The 22,999-nt window shown below is 59.5% G+C and overlaps 2 protein-coding genes across 2 annotated transcripts in view; both read right to left on the reverse strand.

Annotated features, from left to right (window-relative positions):
- Positions 1–6,151: 6,151 nt before the first annotated feature.
- GRWD1 (glutamate rich WD repeat containing 1) lies at positions 6,152–13,773 on the reverse strand. The gene is made up of 7 exons (XM_075537097.1): positions 13,556–13,773; positions 13,099–13,216; positions 12,802–12,961; positions 9,130–9,343; positions 8,875–9,017; positions 8,017–8,214; positions 6,152–6,864 (listed from the first exon to the last, which is right to left on the reverse strand). The coding sequence occupies exons 1-7, from the start codon at positions 13,740–13,742 to the stop codon at positions 6,550–6,552; spliced, it is 1,335 nt and encodes a 444-aa protein (XP_075393212.1). The 5' UTR covers positions 13,743–13,773; the 3' UTR covers positions 6,152–6,549.
- A 2,352-nt stretch (positions 13,774–16,125) lies between these two features.
- Positions 16,126–22,999, reverse strand: part of GRIN2D (glutamate ionotropic receptor NMDA type subunit 2D) — a 52,629-nt gene continuing 45,755 nt past the window's right edge. Inside the window, exons 11-13 of the mRNA XM_075537547.1 lie at positions 19,541–19,728; positions 19,170–19,402; positions 16,126–18,512 (exon numbers count right to left, since the gene is read on the reverse strand). Of these exons, the coding sequence (XP_075393662.1) occupies positions 17,157–18,512; positions 19,170–19,402; positions 19,541–19,728 (1,777 nt within the window). The 3' untranslated portion in view covers positions 16,126–17,156. The remainder of the gene's footprint in view (positions 18,513–19,169; positions 19,403–19,540; positions 19,729–22,999) is intronic.

The following is a 22,999-nucleotide window of genomic DNA, read 5'->3' on the forward strand; positions in this document are numbered from 1 at the left end:
GTCGTACCCTGCAGTCAGACTATCTGGGGTAGTCACCTAATCTGGTGTCAATTGAAGGATTAAGAGTGCAGGGGTGGAGTCTAGGCTGTCAATCTGGAGATAGCCGAGGAGACTTCTGTGTGGGCATGGCCTTCTCCCTAGAATTCTGGCGAATCTGGTACTTCCTCCTTGGAGGCAGAAGACACCTCTCTGCTACCCCCTGGGAGACATGGCAAAAGACAAGTCACACGGACGCAACCAGACCTTGGAAGCCGGAGAAGCCACAGGGAGACCCAGCCAGTGCTGAGATGTTTCCAATGACACTGGATCCAAAGACTTCCCAACCACTGGCCTGTGATCTTCTGCATTCGGCCTCATTGCATGTGCTTTGTGAGTCTGAAGAGGACTTCATAGATTGATATCGGGAATATAGGCTAATATCGGACTTAGGGGCTCGATCTGCAATGGGCTGGGATGTTTTCTCCATGTTCAATTGCTCTTGTATATAAACCTCTTTCTTACACACGTGTGTCCACGGATTTGTTTCTCTAGTCGACCCAGACAAACACAACCCAAATTGAAGCCAGAGTCAGGAAAGGACTCGGAGTGGGGGACGATCATCGTGGATGTTGCACGGATCTCGGCTGAAAGCAGCGAACACCACACAGATATTTGCTAGGGTTTTATTAGCCGTGCCAAGGTAGAGGACTGGGTGGATCACAATGAACTCTGCATAACATCATCAAGAATGGAGGCCGAGGACCTCCTGTGGGACACAGACCAACAAGATGCTGCTGCAGAATGGGTAGTCGGGAAAGTGGCGCAGCAGGCATGCGTCCATCCCCCATGCCGATTCCATCTCTACACCTGAGCAAATGATCCCAGGAGCGGGAGTCTATGAAGAAAGTAGAATTAGAGGAAGGCTCCTTAACGACCCGCAGTATGCAAATGACACCACTCTGACTGACTGACAGCCAAGAAGGCTTACGGATGAATAGCCTTCAGGAGGGAGTACATCTCAACCCCATGCAAAATCATCACCGCTGGCCCAGGAAATCCAGGAGCAAGAAGACATCAAAGACAATTTTATATTGGGCAAGCCTGCTACAAGAGACCTCTTTAAGTTCTCTCTCTCTCTCTTTCTCGTTTTGAACAGCCAAATGTCGTCTCGAGGACTAAGGTGTGCCTGTCCCAAGCCGTGGGAGTCTCAAGGGCCTCATGTGTTTGCAAAAGCTGCTCAGTGAGCAAGGAAGACGGAAGAAGAAGAATGGAGGCACTTGAATTAATGGTGCTGGCAGCTAGTTAAATCCATGACACGCGGCCAGAACAAACATCCATTTTGGAAGCGCAGCCAGAAGGCTTCTTGGAAGGGAGGCCAGTGGCACGTTGTCTCTCTTCTTTTGGACGTGTCAGGAGCAAGGGTCAGCCCCTGGAGAAGGACACCAGGCTTGCTGGAGGGCCATCGCAAAAGCCAACCCCCACCAAGATGGACTGACGTACAGCAAGACTTCAACCAGGGAGCCAAACCGAGCAATGATGTGGGAGGATGGCCCAGGACCAGCAGGGTTGGGTTCTGTTGTGAATGAAGTTGCACCCACCAGCCATCCGATGGATTCGTATCGATGTGTAAAACAGAGTGAAGTGCTACCATGTGGATATGAACTTCGTGAACTTTATGCCAAGTGAAAAGGCACACACACACACACACACACACACACCCCAAACCCTGCAAATTTAAAGTCATGTACATGAACTGTTGAGAGGAGAGCACCTTCTATAGATTCAGAAAAAAGATTTGCGGTTGCTTAGGGTGGGGGGCGGGAAGGAATCCTGGTGGTGGAGTGGGTTGCTGCTAATCACAAGATCAGTGGTTCAAACTCAACAGCCGCTCTGTGGGAGGAAGATGAGGCCATCTGCTCCTGTCAAGATGCACGGCCTTGGAAACCCACTGGGTCAGTCCTACCATGTCCCGTAGGGTCGCAATGAGACTAGGGAGTGAATGAGGGGGGCGGGGGGGCCCTGCTGGAATCGTTGTGAAAGGTCAGTGGTTTGAACTGACCCACCGGCTGCTCTGAGGGAGCAGGAGAGGCAAGGTGTTTCCATAGATGACAACCTTGGAAATATGGTGGGTCCAAGCCTACCTGTCCCAGGGGGTCGCTCGGAGTCAGAATCCACTAGGAGTCAAAGGGTAGGGGTCAGGAGATGGGGAGAAGAGAGAGGTATCCAAAGGATATGGGGTATCTTAGAGGGGCAATGACAATCTTCTGAAAACAATTGTCATGCTGGTTGCCCCTCTCTGAAGGTCCCCCAGACCACTTCATTGCAAGCATCAACTAGCACACATAATTAAGTACACTCCCATTTTAGCAGGAGAAAGACAGGGCTTTCTATTTCCATAGGAAAGTTACTGTCTCAGAAACTCATGGGACATTTCTACCCCGTGCTATCGAATTGCCATGAGTTGGTATTGACTCAATAGCAGAGAGGGAGGGGCTGAGTTATAGTTCAGTAAAACCGACACAAACAGGAAACAGACAAAAAATGGTTTAGCCGGGACCTGGCTGGTCTCGGGTAAAATTGCCACCATTCTAAAATAGGGGGTGGGGGGGGTGGGATCGCCTTGTCAAGGGTCAAAATTCTAGAAGTTGGGCAGGTCCTTCTGGGCCTGGACCCAGGTCCTTGCTCAATGACTAACTACGCTGCAGGAGCCCAGGGTGGGGCGGGGGAGTTGGGTGTGTATGTGTGGATAGGGGTGGACCACGGGCTTCCTTTCCTGGAATCTGTTTGCTTCTCCATGAAATGGGCTCGAGTGCCCTCAGCTAACAAGCCCAAGGTCTGAGCAGAAAGGATCTAGGGCTTTGGCACCGGGCCGCTCCGGGTGGCATCCGGCTCTGCCACTCACGTCAGGGCAGTCGGAGGCCACAGCTCTCTCACCTGGGAAGCAGGAGGCACCCAGCAGCCAAGGGGGTGGAGCGGAGGAGGAGAGAAGGGATAGGCATGGGCCAGCAGGCCTCTTCAGGATCACTCCAGCAACTGCAGGGCTAACACCTGGCCCGATGGTGGAGGGAACCTCCAGGACACCCCCTTCTCTCTCTCCCCCCACAGGGCTTTCAGAGCAATAGGTATCCGGGTTGCCAGGCCATCTCCCAAGGCGCCTGCGTGGGTTCAACCCCCAGCTTCTTGGCCCCTGAGTTTTTTCACCACCCCATCTCCTCCCAACAAGCCCTGGTGGTGTAGTGGATCCGCCTCGGGGTAAGATCAAAACCACCAGCAGCTCCTCAGGCGGAAAATGAGGCTTTCGACTCAACTCCCATCAGGAATGGGCCGCAGCCCAGAAATCCGGCCAGGATGCATGACGGGATGGCTACGAGTGGGCATCGACTCAAAGCGGTGACTTGCTTTCTTTTCTGTTTTCTGTCTCCCTCCTACCTGGTCGAAGGTGTGGCAGGTAGGGCGTGTGTTCTGGGCACCGCCTGAAGGGGGCAGCTCTGAGCAGTTTGCACAGCCTGCTGAGTACGACCAGTCGGCAATTTCAAACCGGCTGCCCTGGTGGGGCGCTATTTATTTCCCAGCTGCAACCGCGGGGTTGGGGCTGGCTTAATTCCTTGCTTCCAGCTGCCTGCCAGGTCCCTGGACCCGGCTTGAAAAGAGCCAGCTGGCATAGCGGGTTCAGCCTCAGACTGCTAGCCCCCCAGCTGCTCTGAGGGAGACAGACGTGGCTTCAGGAAAGGGTGACTCTCAGAGCCCCTGCGGGGCGGTTCTCTGAGAACTCCCACCGGATGGCTGGTTTGAAATCAATGGCAGTGGGTTGGGTTTGGAAGGCATGACGGGTGGGTGGTGTGGTATCCTCAGCGATCCCTGCTCGGGAGTGGGTGTGTAATCCATCACCCTGTGCGCCAGGCTCAGCACCCAGGGGTTCCTCCCCAGTAGGCCCGCATCCACCAGCCTGCCCTACCGGTGTGGACACGCCAGACCCAAGGTCAGCCTCGGGTCAGAGGGCCAGGCCTGGCTATGTCCAGTGCACACAACACCTCTTTTCTTTCCCTCGGCAACCCTGGGACAAAGGTCCTTCTCCCAAGAGGCTAAAACCAAAAGGACCCGGGGCAGGGTCCCAAGTTCTGCCAGCAGAGACCAGTGGCCGCTCCATCTGCACAGGAGAGAGAAGAGGGCAGGGTCTTACTGACCAGCACCCCCTCCTTGCCCTGGGGTCGGGGGCTCACCAGCCCGAGGCGGGGATTTCTGCTTCTCATAGCCTGCGGTTGTTCCTGACCTCCAGTCTCCCAGGTGGACCCAGCTGGTCTCAGCAGACCCCGAGCCAGCCCACGGCCCCCAGCACAGCGCGCCCTCCCTGCTCACCTCCACCTGTTCACGACTCCGGGGTCAGGACCCCATTCTGCTGCGTGGGAAACAGGCCCAGGGAGGGCCTGGTCCTGCTCCCGGGACCGGTGCCGGGCAGGCGGAATCCCTTCTGGAGCTGACCAGCCTCTGGAGCTCTGGTGGTGGGTCCCCAGTGACCCGCCCCAGTGGGGCCTTGACTGTGCACCCAGAAGGGGGGATGCGACTGTGACTCAGGCACACCCACCACCTTGACTCGGGATGGGGGTGCAGAGCCCCCTCCCTCCCCTGACCTGGCGGAACAGCTTAACGTTGCCATTTAAAGGACTCGGGGCTTAGGGTTTGTCAAAGTCACTGTCTAATCTGGGGCTGGGCCACCCCGCCCTGCAGCCCCCACACACAGCCCCCCTCCCGAGAACACCCAGATGGGTCCCCAACTCCTTGCACCAAGGGGGGGCCCAACCACAGGGACTGAGAAGAAGGGCTGATGGGGGCCGACTCCCCAGAGATGGGGATCCACAGAGCAGAGGCCAAGAAAGAGGGGATCAATATCGCAGGGGGGAAGAGACCCAAAGAGAGGGGGGAACGCAAATTCAGAGATTGGGGGGACAAAGATCTGGTGGGGGTAACTGACGGGGTGCTGGTGGGGAGGTCTGTGCTGAGATCAGGGGTGCAGTCCCCAGAGAAGTGGGGTTTGGAATGGAGATCCAGAGAGGGTGGGCAGAGAGAGACCCAGAAACAGATTGGGGGGTAGAGTTATGTGGAGACCGGAGGTGGGGTGGGGACAGAGACCCTGAGAGGTGAGGGGCAGAAAGCTGGAGGACCAGCCCAAAAGGGGCAGAGACGCAGACCAAGTGGGTAATGGGGGTAGGGGGGCAGAGCCCCAGAGAGAGAGAGGGGACAGAAACTCGGGGGTGAGGGACAGAGGTCCAATCAGAGGCACAGAGCAGAGTGGCTGCCTGAGAGCTCATGGGGGAAAATGGAGACCTCAGGGCAGGTGGGTGGGGAGAGGGGCTCTGGCGGGGCTGGGTCTGCATCCCTGACGTCTGTCCAGATGTCCTGGGAGGGCAGTGGCCAGGGCTGGGGAAGGTGGGGTGGGGTGTGTGTATGGCGACAGGACAGAAAGGGGACAGCTCACCCAGGACCCCTGCCGGGCTCGGCACGTACCTGGTTGGGCGGCCCACACCCATGCCTCCTTGGCTGGGGCTCCTCCGCTGGGGTGGAGGGAGGGCCGTCCCTGGGTGCTGGGGGCCAAGCGCCTCACCACGGCGTCCACAGGCGGATCAGAGGCCCGGACGCAGGGGGACGGGGGTGGGGCCAGCTCAGAGCCGCAGAGGGGGAGCCAGGGAGGCCAGCCAGGCCTGGTGCTGGGCTGCAGCCCAGGAGGGCCAGCAGGAGATGGCAGCAGGGACAGGGAGGGCAGGGACAGACAGTGGGGGACAGGGAGACAGCGGGCAGGCTGAGAGGGAAGGAGGGGGAATGATGACAGGATAACAATGGGGAGGCGGAAGGGGCCTGGTAGCGCAGTGGTTAAGCACTTGATCCTGAACTCTGCAGCTGGCGGTTTGACCCCACCAGCTGCCCCAGGGAGCATGAGTGAGGCAGCCTGACCCCGTGAGCCTAGTCTTGGGACCCCCACGGGGCAGCAGCACTGTCCTACGGGCTTGATGGCCCTCCAGGGGCGGGGCGTCCAACAGGTGGGGGCAGCCCCTGCTGCCGCTGAGGGAGGCCGACCTGGCTGAGGACAGGTGGAGGGTGGGACTGAGCGGAGCAGGACTGGGCCATGGCCCCTCCTCACCATGGTTGCCTTGGGGACAAATCAGGGTCACACATGGCAGTTGTTGCCCCACCAGGTCTTTTATTGTTCCTCAGGGACCCCCCTCAGCGGGGAGCTCAGCTGGGGCCAGTTGGAGGTCAAGCTCAGTTCTGCCCGAGACCCCCTCTCCCACTTGGTCAGGCTCTGGCAGAGCCAACGCGTCCCGAGGAGGCCAGCAGCCCAAACGTAGGTCCCTGGGCCCAGAGGGTGGAGGGTCAGGCGAGACGTGAGAGCTGACCAGAGCGCCATGGGCCATTGGGTCAAACGTTCTGCTGAGACGGGTCTCTGGGTGAAACCGGGTCGGGTCAGAAGGCAACAGGTCACACAAGTCCCACCAGGGACCAGGACGTCAGAAAGATCTTGCGGTGGTGGCTGAGCGTGGTCCCCCCGGCCGTCTCTGGGGCGAGCAGGTGTTGGGCTCAGACACTGATGGTGCGGAAGACAGTGAAGCCGGACAGGGCCGTGCTGACCAGCAGCCCCGGGCACTGCGGGTGCCAGTGCAGCTCCTTCAGCTCCGTCTCACCCTGATGCACAAACAGGAGCTGCTGCGGGAGCCCCTCCAGCCCCGCCCCGGCCTCGGCCCCGGCCTCCCCATCCCGCTCCACAGCCAGGTCCCACTGCGTGATCTGGTCGTCAGCTCCAGCCGCGGCAAAGACCCCGCCGTCCTGGGGGTGCCACTCCACCGAGGTGATGGGGGCCGTGTGCTGCTTGAAGGTGGCCACTGGGGAGCCGGCCTGCAGGGGGAGGGCAGGGGGGAAGGAGAGGGATGGCTGGGCACCCAGGCAGAAGCCCTGTCCCTCTCCCAAACAAGGGGGGTGGGGTGTGTGTGTGTCCCCCAACAGTGAGATCACAGCTCATCCCTAATTCCGGCTACTGCCCCGAGGGCTGCTGGGAATGCTGGCTACCCTGCAGAGGCCCCTCCCAGCCTCAGGTGACAACCCCACCCTCACACCCCACTGCCCCAGCCCAGCCCCAACCTGCTGTCCCTCATGGGTGACGGGGCAGGACTGGCCCATGGGGGAAGGCGCCTGGTGGGGCAGCGCCTGAGTGCTAACCAGGCAAGGCCAGGGGTGGAGCCCACCAGCAGCCGGCCAGTGGGAGGAAGGGGAGACCAGGCGACCTGGCCCGGCAGCCTCCAGCCTGGGGGACAAGGGCGGCAGACTCTACTCTTTCCCCGCCCGGAACCAACCACGGGGACTGCACCCAGCACCAACCCCCTCTGCATGAGCAGCTCGGGGGTCCTTCTCCTGGGGAGCCGCTGGCCGGTGCAAACTGCCGACTGGGAAGTTCTTGGCTAGGGGCTGAATGCGGGTTCCTAGGTAAGGGAGAGGCTGTCTCTCCAGGCCCCCGGCCCCCTAGCTGCGAAGAGCAGCAGCTCCCCAGCACCTGAGACCCAGGGGATGCTGGTCCCCAGCTGCAAAGGTCGACCAGCTTCGCCTGTGGCCCAAGTAGCGCCCTGCCCCGTCTCCACTCCTGGCTGAAAAAAGGGGGAGGAGGGCCCAGAATCCATCTCCAGACACCTTCCTAAGGCTGTCGCTTTAACAAGTGCATGAAACTGGAAGGAAAACCATGGGCCTTTGTCCAGCAGGAGGCTGGAGGCTGACTTCCCAGTCCGGTCTCCCTCCCTCCCAGTCAGCCAGCAGATGAACCAGTCTCCTCTGCTCCCACGACCAGTGTGCGGGCTTCCTGCTTGGGCTCACAGGCCTTCAGCCAACATCAGCCAATCTGGCTCCCAGGGGTGGCTGGGGGCTGTGGTTTCTGCTGCCCTACCCTCAGCCCCTCAGTTTCCCCACCTGCACCTGCCAGGAGGGATCAGCTCTGCGGGGAGGCCTTGTAGGACGGAGATGCCTACAAGCCTACCTTCCCCGGGGCTGCTGGGAGAATACCTTGAACTGCCGCAGGTCCCAGACCTTGAGGGTCCCGTCGTCCCCGCCACTGAGCAGGAAGGGCTCCCGGCGGCTCCAGCTGATGACGTTAACGTCGCCGTCGTGGGCGGCTGCTGTGGTCAGCATGCAGGCCTTGCTGGGGGCTGCCCGGATGTCCCAGATGCGAATGGAGGCATCCGCTGAGCAGGAGGCGAACACCTGGGGCGTGGCGGGGTGACCAGCTGTGCCCACCCCTGCCCTCCCCAAGACCAGGGAAGCAGGGAGGCCACTGCTTGGGTCAGAGCCCTGCACAGGCAACCCTGTCTGTCCCTGGTCCCCTGAGACAGTTAAGGTTGATTGTGGCAACCTGGCTGATAAACACATGTGAGATTCACTGAAGGGCGGAGAGATAAATGGCTCAGTGAGCCTCGCCCTTTTAGTTCTTGGGTCTCTTGCTTTGTGATGGTCGGACCAGGGTGCAGCTGCCTTAGTCAGTTCCCTGCTTCCGCTGGCAAGGATCACTTCCTGCCAGACATCCCCAAGGAGAAGCCGCATGGACCTACCCTGATGCAGCCCTGGGTGTTGGAGCAGCAGTGTGGAGACCCCTGCCAGCGCTGAGATGCTTACACACTCACTGACTCAGCTTCCCCCCTGCAGTCGGCGTCACTGCGTGTGTTTTGTGAGATGGATGAGGACTTTGTGGATTGGTGTCGGACACATGGGCTTGGACAGCACTGGGCTGGGATGCTTTCTGAATGAACACTTACCCTTTTATACAAAACTCTCTTAGACATACATGAGTTTCTGTGGATTTGTTTCCCTAGTCTATCCAGACTAACATAACCTCTCCCTTGGCCCTGGTGGGCTCAGGCTCCTCACCGTGTCCTCGGTTGGCGACCACTGCAGGTCTTCCACGGAGCGAGTATGTCCTGAGAAGGGTCGCTGGTCCACTTGCCAGGAGCCGCCCTCCTTGGGGGTCCAGAGGTGGATGTTTTTCTGGCAGTCACCGGTCAGCAGGCGGCCTGGGGAGGGGAGTCGGGAGGCCACCTTGTCCTCCTGTCCATAGCGACCTGCCCTGCCCCGACCGCCCCCGACCGCCCCCTCGGCGGTCCCAGGCACGCCCCAGGCCCTCACCAGGCACCCGCGGGGACCAATCCAGCGCGAAGCCCTCGCCCATGTGGCCGGCAAAGGCGAAGACAGGCTTCACGCGGGCCTGCTCCTCCCGGAGGAAGGTCGCCAGGGCCTGCGGGTCGTCGACCACCTGCAGCAGCCGCTGCAGGGCGAACACCTCCACCTGGCCCTTCTCAGACCACACCGCTGCCACGGGCTCCTCGCCCAGCCAGGACACCTGTGGGATCCGGGGTATGGGAAGAGGTCCCTCGGGGCTGGGACTGCCTCCAGAGACCTCGGTGAGGGCCGAGCCACAACCTGCAAGACCCCCTTGGGGTGGGGTGGTGGGTTTGAGCCGCCAGTCTCTACGCCAACGGCCAAGTCCAGCACCGTGGACAGCGCCTCCAAGCATCACAGGAACAGCTCTTCCTCCACCCACGCCTGCTGCCAGGCGAGTCCCACCCATGGCCCAAGGGTTTGGGGGGCTGGGTCACCCCCAGGGCCAACGCTGGCCTCCTAATGGAAAGGGGGGCAGCCTGAGCCCCTGCCCCTAACAACCCCCAGAGGTGCCAAGGAAGAGAGGCCTGGCGGTTGGCTCCCGGGTCACGAGAACGTTACAGGGCAGTTGCCACCAGGAGGAGCCAACTCCCAAAACCAAACCAAATTCTCAGCCACCAGGCTGATGCCGACTCACAGCACCCTACAGGACAGGGCAGGAATTGCGACCCTGCCCCGCCCCCATGGGTTTCCCAGACTCTAACTCTCCCCAAAACCACCACCACACTGCCTGCCACCATGTCACTTCTGACTCCACAGGACAGGGTAGAGCTGCCCCTGTGAGGTCCCAGTGTTAGGGGAGCAGAAAGCCGCCTCCTGGAATTGAATAGGGAATTCACTGCACAACTCTTCTCGATACGACTGAACTGCCGAGTTGCACCGCGTGTAGAGGAAGTGCTGACAAAACTGTAAAATGCAATTACTCTTCAGAGAGAGAGAACACCGTCTAGTCCTCCCTCAGAGCGGCTGGTGGTCTTGAACTGCTGGCCATGAGTAGCGGCCCGACCACAGCCAAGCCTGTGCAGTCGACCAGACGGTGGGTATGAACTTTTACGGAAGCTGGTCACCAGGTCTTTCCTCTGTGGCACCACCATGCAGGTCAGCACTGCGGATCTCTAGGCTGGTCGCCTGGCACACAAGAAATCTACGCCATCCTGGGACCTGTGTCCTGACTGCTTCTGTGGACAGCCCCCGCTCCCCTGGGCTGCCCTCCTGTCCACCTCCCTGCAGTCAATGCTCCATACAGCCACCAGAGGGAGCCCCATGAAAACACAAGGTCAGGCCGGCCCCTACGCTGTGCTAAACCTTCTGCCCTTATGGGACTGGTGGGTCTCCACACCTGTAATGCTTTACAGGAGCACACAGTCTCCTTTTTCTCCTGCGGGGCGGCTGGTAGCTTCGAACTGCCAGCTTTGAGGTTTGCTGTCCTGTGCGTCACCATGACACCACCTGGGGCTCGTGGCTGAGCCTGCCAATGGCTCCCTATTTGTCCCAGAGGAAAAGCCCCCAACGGAACCAAGCCCACGGGAACATCCATTCCAGCCCCCAGAAACCCTACAGGAGAGGTAAGATCTGCCTTTGGGTTTCCGAGGAGGTAAATCTTGCTGGGGACAGACTGCCTCCTGCTTACCTCCCTGCCACACCAAGCCCAGTGCCCCGCCGCCCGGTTGATCCCAACACCGAGCAACCCTTTTATGGGGTTCCTCAAACTAGGACTCATTCCCAGAGCAGTGGGCCTCAACTTTTGCCAGAGGGGCAGCTGCTGGGTTTGAGCCACGGACCTGGTGTTTCAGAGCCTGCAGCCTGGCAATGCCGCATTCTGACACACATGATGCACACCCCGTAGGCCTGCTGTGCCACCTGTTTCCTGTGCAGGCGAAACATGTATGCTCGTTACATGAGTGAGCGGTGCCTGGTAGCGTGAGCTGCGGGTCAGGTGCTGATCTAGCCGCTGCTCCGGCATGGCTTTGTGCTCACACCAGCTCGAGATCTTACCGCTCCGAAATGCAGACGGGGACCTCGACAGCCTGCCACAGGCCCCGAGTAGAACACACGGGTTGCGTTACCACAGGAGCCGCCCCAAGAGCTGCCTGCGACTCCACTTAATCCTCGTGTCTGCCCCGGGCAGCGGTGTTTTCTTGTCGCTGTTTTACAGAAAGACAACCCCTGGAATGTGAAGGAACAGCTCTCGGGCTTCAGACACCACCTGTTGTCTGCCGGCTGCCACGGGGCGGCCTGTGGAACCTCGGTAGAACTGTTTCCTCAGCCGCTGTGTCCGCACAGAAGCAGATGGCCAGGACTTTGCTGCTCTGCCAACACTGCGTCACTCACTGTAACCCGGGCTGTCACGCGGATCCCGAGGCCTGGCACTCCCAGGAGCCCATCGCGGCAGGACCGTGGCTCCCAAGGGCTCTTGGGGCATTTTTGCAAGTCGATTGCCAGGCCTTTCTTGGTGGCGTGGTGGTAACTTAATGCTGGGCTGCTAACCGTTAGGTCGGCAGCCTGAAACCACCAGCTGCTCCCTGGGACCTAGGCGGGGCTTTCGACTCCTGTACACAGTTAGTCTTGGGAACTCACGGGGGCAGCGCTGCCCTGTCCTACGTGGTCGCTACTAGTTGGCATCCACTCGACGACACCAAGTTCTGGGTGGCCTGGCCCAGGGACTCCTAAGAAAATGACAGTAGCTCATCCCGCTGGCAGTTCAACTCCCGAGGCCGGTGCAATCCACAGCAACCCTACGGGGCGGAGTAGAACTGCCCGGAGACGGTGTGTATTTCCTGAGACTGGACACTTTATGAAACCCCTAGTGGCGCAGCGCCCCCCAGCCTTGCAGAGTCGCTGAGTCTGCTTTTGTTTTCGGTTGATTTGGGTGTAGTAGTTACGCAGTGGGCTGCTAACGACCAGGTCAGCAGTTCGAAACCAGCCACTCCATGGGAGACATCTGGGACTGCCTACTCCCATAAGGAGTTAAGACAGTCCTGGGTACTCACAGGGGGGCACTTCCACCCTGTCCTATAGGGTCGCTATGGTCGCAATCGACTCGATGGCAGTGAGTTTGGTTTGGTTTTGATAAACCTCTATGGGAGTAGAAGGCCCCACTGTTCTCCTGAGCCACAGAGCAGCTGTCGATAGATTTGAACTGCCGACCTTTTAGTTGGCCGCCCAACTTATAACCAACAGTGCCCCCAGGGCTCCTACTTGCCAGTTCTCACTGCTACGAGGCCATTCTGATGACTCATAGGGACCCGACAGTTCAGAATGCCCACCTCCCCCCATCCCCATCCCCCGTGGGTTTCTGAGGCTGTAACTCTTCATGGGAACAGAAAGCCTCACCTTTCTCCCCAAGGAGCAGCTAGTTAGAACTACCGACCTTGGGGTTAGGAGCCCAATGTGTAATCCACACCTACGAAAGGCCCCGTGGTACACGGAAAGGCTGGTGGTTCAAAGCCACCAGCCGCCCCAAGAGAGGAAGGTGCAGTAGTCTGCGTCTACAAAGATTACGGTCCTGGAGACCCGATGGGTCAGATATGCTGACTTATCAGGCCACTATGAGCCAGAACCAACTTGATGGCCAAGGGGAGGTATGGACACAGGGCAGGGGGTTCAGAGGCCACAGCAGGCACGTGAGGCTATCTGTACCCGGACTCTGTTGATGCCGCCGTAGTGGGGCACCATGGCCAGCTCCAGTTGAGGTTTTTTCTCATCTTCATCCTCTTCATCTTCCTCCTCCTCTTCGTCGCTGCCTTCCGAGGGTGGGGGCTTTGTCCCATGTAGGTTGTGCATCCGAAGGATCATCAGTCTGGGAGAAAGCACGGGGTGAGGCACTGGGTGTCAGGGTCTGGAGGGAGGAGGGGACCCCAAACTCCTGGGAGCTGAGGGCAGGAGGGGCTGGGGGCTCAGATGCTTGCTCCTGGGAAAGCCTCAGACCTCACTCACCTGTTGCTCTGGGCGCTCTCGGCCTGGGTCCCTGCGCACAGGTAAAGGGAAAGCGGGAGCTCTGTCCGGTTGTCTCCCTGGTGATCCCGGACAATGTCGAAGCTGAGACAGGGGGCACCTGGGGAATGGAAGAAAAGCGGGAACCTCAAGACCCATCTCCCTCTCTTGCTGCTGTCAGATGAGGAGTGGGTTCCCGCCCGCAGCGATCCCATGCAAAACACAACGAGCGCCTGCCCGGCCCTGAGCTATTCCCCCACTCGTTGCGAGTACGGACTTCGTCGTTGCGGCCACTGTCAATCCGCCTCGTTGAGCGTCTTCCTCTTTTGCACCTCTCCAAGTAGGACCCTCTGTTAGAGCCACGTCTGTACGTCCCGGGGGTCCCTTACCTGAAGGACCTAGGGCCAGTCATTCCAGTACCCGTCTGCCCAGCCCCCGGGGTCCCGGGCGTCAGTCCTACCCGTCTGCGCTCGGTGGTACAACACGTAGGCCTCCTCGTCCATGACCAGCTCTTCCCCTTCGCGCAGCGGCGGTCCCCGGCCGGGCAGATAGACCTGCCCCGGGTCCTTGGCTCGGCCGTCGCCGGAATCGGCCTCCATGGGCTCCCCGCTCTCACATGTGCGCGCCCGGCCCTTGCGCGCTGCCATCTTCAAACCCTCTGCTGGTCGACGCGGGGTGAGAGCGTCACTTCCGGTTTGTGGACCACCCGCTCGGAGGCCCACCCCTCGGGCGGTTACCCTGGAAACCGCCCCACCAATGAGAGCCTGCGACGGGGGCGGGGGCGGGGCAAGAAAAGGAAGGGGACCAAGGCTGGCTGAGCGCGAGGGGCGTTGCGGACGGGAAGGAACTACAACTCCCGCGTGACCTTGCAGCGCTCGGGAGCGTGGCCGTGGCACGGCCTCCTGGGAATTGTAGTTTTACTGAAGATCGGCTTCCCCAGCGCCTGGAGGAGCTCTGAGCCGGACTTCATCTTCCACCTTTGATCGCCAATGCTTTCTTTCCACCTCATTAATTATTCATAGTATGCAAATACGCGCTCTAACTGACAAGAAGGCTGAGATTCCTCCTCCCGGAGGACCCGTAAAGCCTGTTTCTTCTCCCCGTCCCTGTTATGAAGGCTTTAATTTATTTCAGTAGCCTTCAGCGTAGACAAGATAATGTATATAAGTTAGTTGGCTGAATTTACCCTAGGGGCAGTCACTTGGTTAACCAGGCGTTCACACTGCGGTTACGTCTTAACCAAACCAATTCTGTCCCCCCTACAGAGTAGAAATGTCCCATACGATTGCCAAGAGGGTGCTCTTTAGCCTGGCATAGTGGTTACGCCTGGACTGTTGGAAACAAGATGAGCAGTCAGAAACCACCAGCTGCCCCAGGGGACAAAGATGAGGTTTTCTGTTCCCATGAAGATTTCCTTTTGAACCGATTACCAGGATCTACATATAACCTCCTCCCTGGGGGATGGAACAGAAAAGTAGGTGAAGGGAGATGTCGGAGAGTGTAAGATATGACAAAATAATAATTTATAAATGTTCAAGGGTTCATGAGGGTAGGGAAAACGGGGAGGGAGGGAGGAGCCGAAACCAAGGACTCAAGCAGAAAGCAAATGTTTTGAGAAGGAGGATGGCAACAAATGTACACATGTGCTTGACACCATGGATGGATGGATGGATTGTCATAAGAGTTGTACGAGACCCCAATAAATGATTTTTTTTAAAAAAAGCTTTCATTTTGGAAACCCACAGGGGCAGTTCTGCCGGCCCTGTAGGGTTGCCTTGAAATGGAATCAACGGGATGGGCAGTGAGGGTGGTTTACAGCAGCAGGCGGGCTCAACCCCTGAACTTCCATTTCAAAGCCAAGTATTTTAAGCACCAGGCCACCAGGGCTCCTTCAATGCTCTTTTTAAAAAAGAAAAAAACAAACCCCCCACTAAACCATTACCCTTGAGTCAATCTGACCCACAGTGACCCCATTGGGCAGACCAGAAATGCCCCAGAGAGTTTCCAAAGCTGCATCTTGGAAAGGGGTTGTCACATTTTTTGCCCTGCAGGGCCCCTGCTGTCGCCAACTTAGCAGCCCAGTTCTTAACTAGCAAACCATGCACTTAATCAGGAAGCCCACGCCTCCCCTCCCGAGAGGCCGCTATTCCAAGTGCTTCGGCTTGCTGTCTTCCCATCAGCACCAGAGGTTTGGCTAATTGGCATAATGAAGTGTTAGTAATAGTTTCTTGTCGTTGTCTTCGGTGAGAGGAAGGCATTCATGAAGCGTGGATTGGCTGGAATCTTATCAGACTGGCGTGCATGAGGAGGAAATTAAGAATCTAGCAATCTGTAGCCGGAAGAATTGAACTCTGGGTTTAATCACAAAATGTCTTGTATTCTGAATTCCTCTCAGCTCTCACAGGGTCTCTGCCCTCCTCTCCCCGGACCTCTGCCCACCTGGATCTGTCCCCTTCTCTCTGTGGGCCTCTTTCCCCTTTGGATTTCTGTCCGTCTCTGTGCGACTCCCTCTCTGTGGGTCTCTTGAGAGCCATTTTTTCTGGGCGTGTCTTGTGATCATCTCTCTGGGTCTCTGTCCCCACCTCCTAAGTGAGTTCTTCTCTCTGGGTTTCTGTGCCCCTATCCCCTGTCAGTGTTGTTCCTCTGAGTTTCTATCCATTCTCTATCCCCCTTTCTCTCTCTGTCTCCTTCCCCATCTGGGTCCCTGCCTATTTTCTGTCCCTTCTCTATTCCCCTCCCTGTCTGGGTTTGTCTCCCTCTTTCCGGGTCTCTATCTCTGCCCGCCTTTTAGTTTTCTATCCCTTACTTGTAGGAACCTCTTAATCCGGGTTTCTATCACGTTGTCCTAGGTGGTCCTCTCCTCCTCTCTCTGGTCTCTGTCCCCTCCGTGGCTTCAACTACACTCCCTTCCTTCTCCGAGTCTCTTTCCGTGCCTTGCTCCTCAGTGGGGTATTCCGATTTGTTTCCTCCAGAATATTAGGGGGACGATAGAGACACACGCAGAGCTCACACACGCACCGAGGAGGCGTTAAAAACATCGTTTATTCCAAACACTGCGAGGTGGGGCAGAGGAGAAGGAAAGGAAAGGGTGGTCAGGTGTGGACGCCTAGCCCCTCCTCTCCTCCGCCCAGCCCCAGACCCGGCTGGGGCCCCAGGCAGAGGAGGCTTTGGGGCGTCTGCTGGGCCACCACTGCAGGGCCTTGGAAAGGAAGTGGTTGGGGGGCTCTGGGGCTGATGGGGATGTATGGCCTGGTGGGAAGTTTGGGCTGAGGGAAGGTGGGGTCCCAGCTTAGGGCGGGGGCTGGGGGAGAAGGCGGGGCTTCCGTTCGGGGCGTGTCCTAGGTCTCAGTTGGGGAGAGCGATCGATTGACAGGGAAACAGGGAAACGGGCAGGAGGGAGGTGTCACGGTTGGGCGTCAGGGGTCACAGTCTGGTCGGGGCACAGTCTGGGGTTCGGGTCACAGTTTGGGGCCAGGGGTCACAGTCTAGGGTCGGATGATCATTTCAGGGGGTCGGAAGTCACAGTCTGGGGTCGGGAGGGGGGGCTTCCATGTGGCGTGTGGCATGTGGCGTATGGCGGGGCCAAGGTCTGGGGTCACAGTTTGGCGAACGCGTCGTCGTCTCACAGTTTTGAGTCCCGAAGGGTGAAGGTTAAAAACGAGCTCCCCGGAGGCGCGCGGCTGGGGCCGGGGGGCTGCACAGTGATGTGAGGACCACCTCCCGGGCGTGGGGGAGGGCGCGGCCAGGGAGACCTGTCGCTCCCCCACCTCCCGCCCCACCTGGCGACGTTAAAAAGCCCTTGTCGGGTTTAAAAAAAGTTCCGGTGGGCTCTGCGAGCCCGCGCCCCCACGCTCGCAAAGGAGTGAGTTGCGGGGAGCCAGGCCCCCTCCGGCTCGCGGTTCCCCGCAAGCCAGGGGGCTCCGGGCGGGCAGGGTCCAGTGCTGCGTCTTGCCAACCCCCGCGGGTCCCGTCCGCCGGGCGCGCCCCCTCGGGCCGTGGCCTGCGCTGACCGAGGGGGGTTGGGCGGGCGCGGGGGTCGGGACGGGGGTCCGCAGGCCGCGTCATACCTCGGACTCCAGGCTGGAGAAGTGCGCCGAGCCCCGGCGGGTGCCCAGCTCCCCGCCCCGGTGTCTCCGGTGCGGCGCGGCGGGCAGCGGCGGCCCCCAGTGCGCGGCGTGCGGGCAGCGGCGCGCGTGGCGCGAGGGCCCCGTGAGCCGGCGCGACGGGGCGGCGCGTGGGCACGAGCTGAGGTCCTCGAGCGAGCGCGAGGTGGGCGCCGGCGGCGGCAGGTCCCAGGCGGCGGGCGCGCGCCGGTGCCGGTGCCGGTGGTGGTGCGGCGCGGCGGCGGCGGCGGGCGCACGGTGCGCGGCCCGCGGGCGGGGAGGGTGCGGGCGCGGACACCCGCAGCGGGCCCGGCGCCGAGGGGGCGGCCCGGCGGCCCAGGGCGGCGGAGGCGGAGGCGGCGGTGCCCACCAGCCGCCGTCCAGGCCGTCGTGCGAGCAGCTGAGATGGCGCGGCGGGGGCAGCAGCTCCAGGCTGGCGCAGTGGCGGCAGTGCCAGGCGGCCGGGCCGCTGCGCGGGGGCAGGTAGTCCCAGCTGCCGGCGCGCCAGCCCCCGAGCTTGTCGACCGACCAGTAGCGGCCCGGCGGCGGGCCGAGGCGCTCGGCGTACGGGTAGGGGAAGTCGGCGAACCACCAGGGCTCCAGGCCGCCCAGCGACGCGCCGCCCAGGCTCTCCGAGTCCTCCGAGTCCGACGGCGACGGCTCCAGGTCCAGGTACGGGCAGGGCGGCGGCGGCGCGCGGCACGGCGGCGGGGCCGCCGGGGGTCCCCCGCCCGCGCCCCCCGCGCCCCCGGCGCCGCCCGAGCCGGGGCCCAGCAGCGGCTGGCTCTCGGGGTCCGAGCGCGGCCATCGCGCGGGCGCCGGCGGGCTCTCGTCCTCGAAGGCCAGGCGGCACAGCGGCGGCCCGACGGCGGCGGCGGCGGCGGCGGTGGGCGGCGCGGGCGGCGACGGGAAGCCCGGGAAGGCGCCGGCGGCGGGCTCGGGCGGCTCCTTGTCGCGCACGATGGCGAAGTAGGACGGCGGCGGCTTCTGCGGGGGCTGCGCGGCCGGCGGGGACAGCGGGCGGCCACCGGCGCCCCGGGGCGCCCCGCGCGCCTCGCCCAGGCCCAGGCCCAGGCCCTGGGGCTCGATGGGGCCGTAGTAGCGGTGGAAGCCGTCGGCCAGGCCGGCGCCCCCGGGCGGCCCGGGCACCTTGGTGCGGCGCCAGCGGTCCACGGCGGCGCGCTCGCGGGGCACGAAGGGCGCAGGGCCGGGTGCCCGTGCCGGCGGATACGCCGGGCTGGGCAGCGGCTGCGGCGGCGGCGGGGGCTTGGCTGGCGGCGGGGCGGCCTCGGCGCTGCAGCAGCTGTACATGCCCTGCAGGGACCGGGAGGGGGGCGGTCGTCGCGGGGGTACCAGGGCCTCCACCTTCACCCCTTCCAAATTCTTTTCTCTATCAGTGTCCCCGGATCCCGCTCCAGCCTCTTTCCTAATAACCTCCCCTCTCCTACTACTCTCTCCTGGTTGGTTTCTGTCTGGGTTTCCCACTCTCTCCTTCTCCACCTGCTTCCCCCCTTTTTCTCTGTTCACCACCTCCTCATCTCAGCCTGGGTCCACCCATCTCCATGTGCGTGCCCCTCTCCCCTCCTCTCTGTGCTAGGCTCTGACCCAGCCTTTTGCCCACTTGGGCGCATGGCACTGCTAACTACAAGGTCAGTCGTTGGAAACCACCAGCTGCTCCGAAGGAGAAGCACAGGGCTTTCTATTCTGATAAAGAATTAGTCTCAGAAACCGACAGGGGCAGTTCTGCCTGGTCCATATCTCCTCTTCCCCCCTCTTCCCGTCTCTGCCCTGGCTGCCACCCTCCTATCCCTCCCGCGTGCCCCCACCCACCTTTACCCTTCTTCCTGCCTTGGACCATGTGCCCATTTCCCAGTGACCCGCCGGTACCCCCCAACTTTTTCCATATCTCCCTGCCTGCCCCCTCTCCCCCTTCTCCCTCCGGTCTCCCTCGTGGGTCCCGGTCAGCTGTACCCTGGAGAAGGCCAGCAGGAAGTCCATGCGGTGGGTGGGCCCCAGGCAGTGGCGCAGACGCCAGTAGACCAGGTGCTCCCAGGCGAAGACCAGCAGCGACAGCCCCATGGCCACCAGCAGCATGTAGAAGACCCCCGCCATGTTGTCGATGTCCAGCTTGCTGCTCATCACCTCGATCTTGTCGTTGTGACAGATCCCCGACAGCCACAGCCGCTCCAGCATCTCGATCTCATCTGGGGAGGGGGGGCGGAGTCAGAGGGCACCCTTCAGGGCAGCCCCCGAGGACATGCCCTTCTCCTTCCGCGCCCTCCTCTGGTCCCCAGGGCCCGCCCCCACCCCATGTCCCCAGCACCCCTGGTGCTCAGTCGCACCGTCGCCCAGGAACTGCAGGAGCGCCAGGTCGATGGGCCGCTTCCAGCGGGAGCCCTTGTGCAGCGCGATGCCGTAGCCCGTCGTGGCGAAGACCTTCCCGGAGCCGATGGTCACTAGCTTGCAGCCCTCGTCCTTGCGGGCCATGTAGTTGAGCACGGCCGCGTCGTAGATGAAGGCATCCAGCTTCCTGGAGGAGGGGCCGGATTGGGGGGGAGGGTCCGTGTGTGAAGGGAAGCTCATGCCCAGCCTGGTGCCCAGAACCTCACCTCTCAGACCTGCACCCACCCACTCCAGCCCCTAACCAGCCGTGAACCACCGAGCAAGCGACTGGGTCTCCCTGTACCTCCGTTTCCACCTCGGTGAAATGGGCTCCAGGCAGTAGGTCCCTTCCGGGGGTGCCTGGGACCCTGGGCAGGGCTGGGAGGGTTTAGCTGTGCCTGTCTGGTATCAGGAGGAGTCCCTGTACGGCAGGGGGCTAGTCTATTGACCCCACCTGCCAGACTCTGGAAGGATTTGCATTCTCAGAAACTACCCAACCTAAACCCCCTGAGTCCATTCCCACTCAGCGACCCTTCAGGGCCAAGAAGCACTGTCCCGTGTGTTTCCAAGACTGTAACTCTTTTTGGGAGGAAGAAGTCCCATCTTTCTCTCAAGTCGCCTTGTCTGACACACTGACAGAGCCGCGGTGACGTGGGGTGGAGGGAATTCAGAGACACAGCTAAACAGGAGCACACCACTGTCATCAAGTCGATGCGGACTCATAATAACCCCACAGGGCGGGGTAGAACTGCCCCTGTGGGTTTCTGAGACTGTCACTCTCCATGGAGCAGACAGCCTCATCTTTCTGCAGTGGAGCGGCTGGAGGGCTTGAGCCACTGACCTTGCAGTTAGCAGCCAGTGCCTAACCCACAGCGCCACCAGGGCAGAAGATGAGAAACTTCTCCAAAAAACGTTAAGAGACAGAGGGAGCAGTGTGAGGGTTAATGTTTGTGTCAACTTGGCTCCTCCTCTGGGGAGAGGTGGGCGGAGTCCAACCAGAACACAGGCTGATGACGCCATCTTTGGGGCGTGGCCTATTTGATATCTTTAAAGGGCGGCTTAGGAGACCAGGTGCGCTCTCTTCCTCTTCCTGCTGGCCTGCATCCTGTCTGGCTTCCTGGGGCTTGGGCCAAGGGCCATCATGGGTCCACTCCACCAGCCTGCAGCCTCTTCTGCCTCGTGCTTGATTCTCCTGGTTCATCGGTCCGCAGCCCGGTGACTCGGGAAGAGTCTCTAGCGAGCTAGCATCGAACTCATAGACTTGAGTTGAGCTAGGCTTGTCCACCCTGCAGCTGTGTGGGCTGCTTCCTGGGTATACGTTTCCTTCTTGAGCTAAAGCGCAGGGGTAGAGAATTCGTTAATGTGGATCTTCTAGCCCAAATCGCTCAACTCCTACCAAACAACCCTTTCCTGCATGTCTGGTAGAAGGTGGCGGAGGGGAGGGGGTGCTTTTGTGCAGGAGGCTGCCTTGCAGAGTGGGGTGCCACTGGGCACTTAATTGGGGAAGCTGGATTTGGGGTTGAGCTGACTGCCTTCGGGTGGAGGCTTTCCATCGCAGTGGTGTGCCCCAGTGGGCGTTTATGGGCAGACCCGAAAGAACTTTGTAATTTGTCCCAATAAACAACGCCATTCTGAGCATTCCTCGCTGACATTGCAACTGGTTAACTTCCTTAATAAACCCTTCCGTAAAGTGACTTTTGTCTGTGGGTTCTAGATTCCGGAACCGAGAGATCCAGCAAAGATGTGGCAGTTACATCATCTCCTGTCAACTTGAGCGAAGGGGTGGAGTCTAGCCTGTCAATCAGGTCCTGGCTTGATGACCTCATTTGGAGGTGCTGTGGAGATAAATAGCTCACTGGAGGCCAGACCCCCGCTCTCTGCCTTCCCTTTCCTGCTGTTGATACCCTCAGAGAACTGAAGGAGCCACGTGGAGACCTGCACCAGCGTTGAGCTGCTTCCACCGCCACTGGATCCATGAGACTTTCTGCCCACTGGCTTGTGATATTCCTACACTCGCCATCATTGCATGGGTTGTGTGGGTCTAAGGAGGAATTTATGGGGAAAGGAAGTGGGTGTTAATAAACCCAGGGACAAGGAAACAACAAGTGATCCAAAATTGGTGGCGAGGAGGGTGTAGGAGGCCTGGTAGGGCTTGATCAAGGGCAATGTAACCGAGAGGAATTACTGAAACCCAAATGAAGGCTGAATATGACAACAGGACAAAAAGAAAGTAAAAGGAAATAGAGGAAAGAACTAGGAGGCAAAGGACATTATATAGAGATCTAAATACAGGCATGTACATATGTAAATATATATGAGGATGGGGAAATAGATCTATGTGCATATATTTATAGGTTTAGTATTAAGGTAGCAGATGGACATTGGGCCTTCACTCAAGTACTCCCTCAATGCAAGAACACTGTGTTTATTAAACTGGCATTCCGTGATGCTCACTTTCCCTACACGATTGATCGTTGAAGACAAAAAGGGTGCATAAGCAACTGTGGTGAAGAAAGCTGATGGTGCCTGGCTATCAAATGATATAGCATCTGGGATCTTAAAGGCTTGAAGGTAAACAAGTGGCCATCTAGCTCAGAAGTAAAAAAGTCCACATGGAAGAAGCATGCCAGCCTGTATGATCACGAGGTGTCGAAGGGATCAGGTATCAGGCATCAAAGAACAAAATATCATATCATTGTGAATGAGGGGGAGTGTGGGGACCCAAGACCCATCTGTAAGCAACTGGACATACCTTACAGATAGGTCTCAGAGAGAAGAAGAGCCAGTCAGGGTACAGTATAGCACTGATGAAGCATATAACTTTCCTCTAGTTCCTACATGCTTCCCCCCCACTATCATGATCCCAGTTCTACCTTACAAATCTGGCTAGACCAGAGGATGTACACTGCTACAGATAGGAACTGGAAACACAGGGAATCCAGGGTGGATGATCCCTTTAGGACCAGTGGTGAGAGTGGCGATACCAGGAGGCTGGAGGGTGGGTGGGGTAGAGAGGGAGAACCGATCACAAGGATCTATATACAACCTCCTCCCTGGGGGACAGAAAAGTGGGTGAAGGGAGATGTCGGACAGTGTAAGATATGAAAAAGTAATAATTTTACAAATTATCAAGGGTTCATGAGAGAGGGGAGAGCAGGGAGGGAGGGGGGAAAAGAGGAGGTGATACCAAGGGCTCAAGTAGAAAGCAAATGTTTTGAGAATGATGAGGGCAACAAATGTACAAATGTGCTTGACACAATGGGTGGATGGATGGATCGTGATAAGAGTTGTACGAGCCCCCAATAAAATGATCCCTTTTTAAAAGAGGAATTTATGAACTGGACCTATGGGTTGATATCAGACTTATGGATTTGATCTGGACTGGGCTGGGGGTGTTTCCTCAATATGCAATTGGTCTT

The sequence above is a fragment of the Tenrec ecaudatus genome, chromosome 18, assembly GCF_050624435.1.
Source record: "Tenrec ecaudatus isolate mTenEca1 chromosome 18, mTenEca1.hap1, whole genome shotgun sequence".
Lineage (NCBI taxonomy): Eukaryota > Metazoa > Chordata > Mammalia > Afrosoricida > Tenrecidae > Tenrec > Tenrec ecaudatus.

Excerpts from the sequence above, each read along its gene's own strand:
- GRWD1 (XM_075537097.1), bottom strand. The coding sequence starts at position 13,742 with ATGGCAGCGCGCAAGGGCCGGGCGCGCACATGTGAGAGCGGGGAGCCC. Across the intron at positions 9,344-12,801 it reads GCGGCATCAACAGAGTCCGG|GTGTCCTGGCTGGGCGAGGA; the intron begins GTACAGATAGCC and ends CGGATCCCACAG. Across the intron at positions 8,215-8,874 it reads GGTCGCCAACCGAGGACACG|GTGTTCGCCTCCTGCTCAGC; the intron begins GTGAGGAGCCTG and ends GCCACGCCCCAG.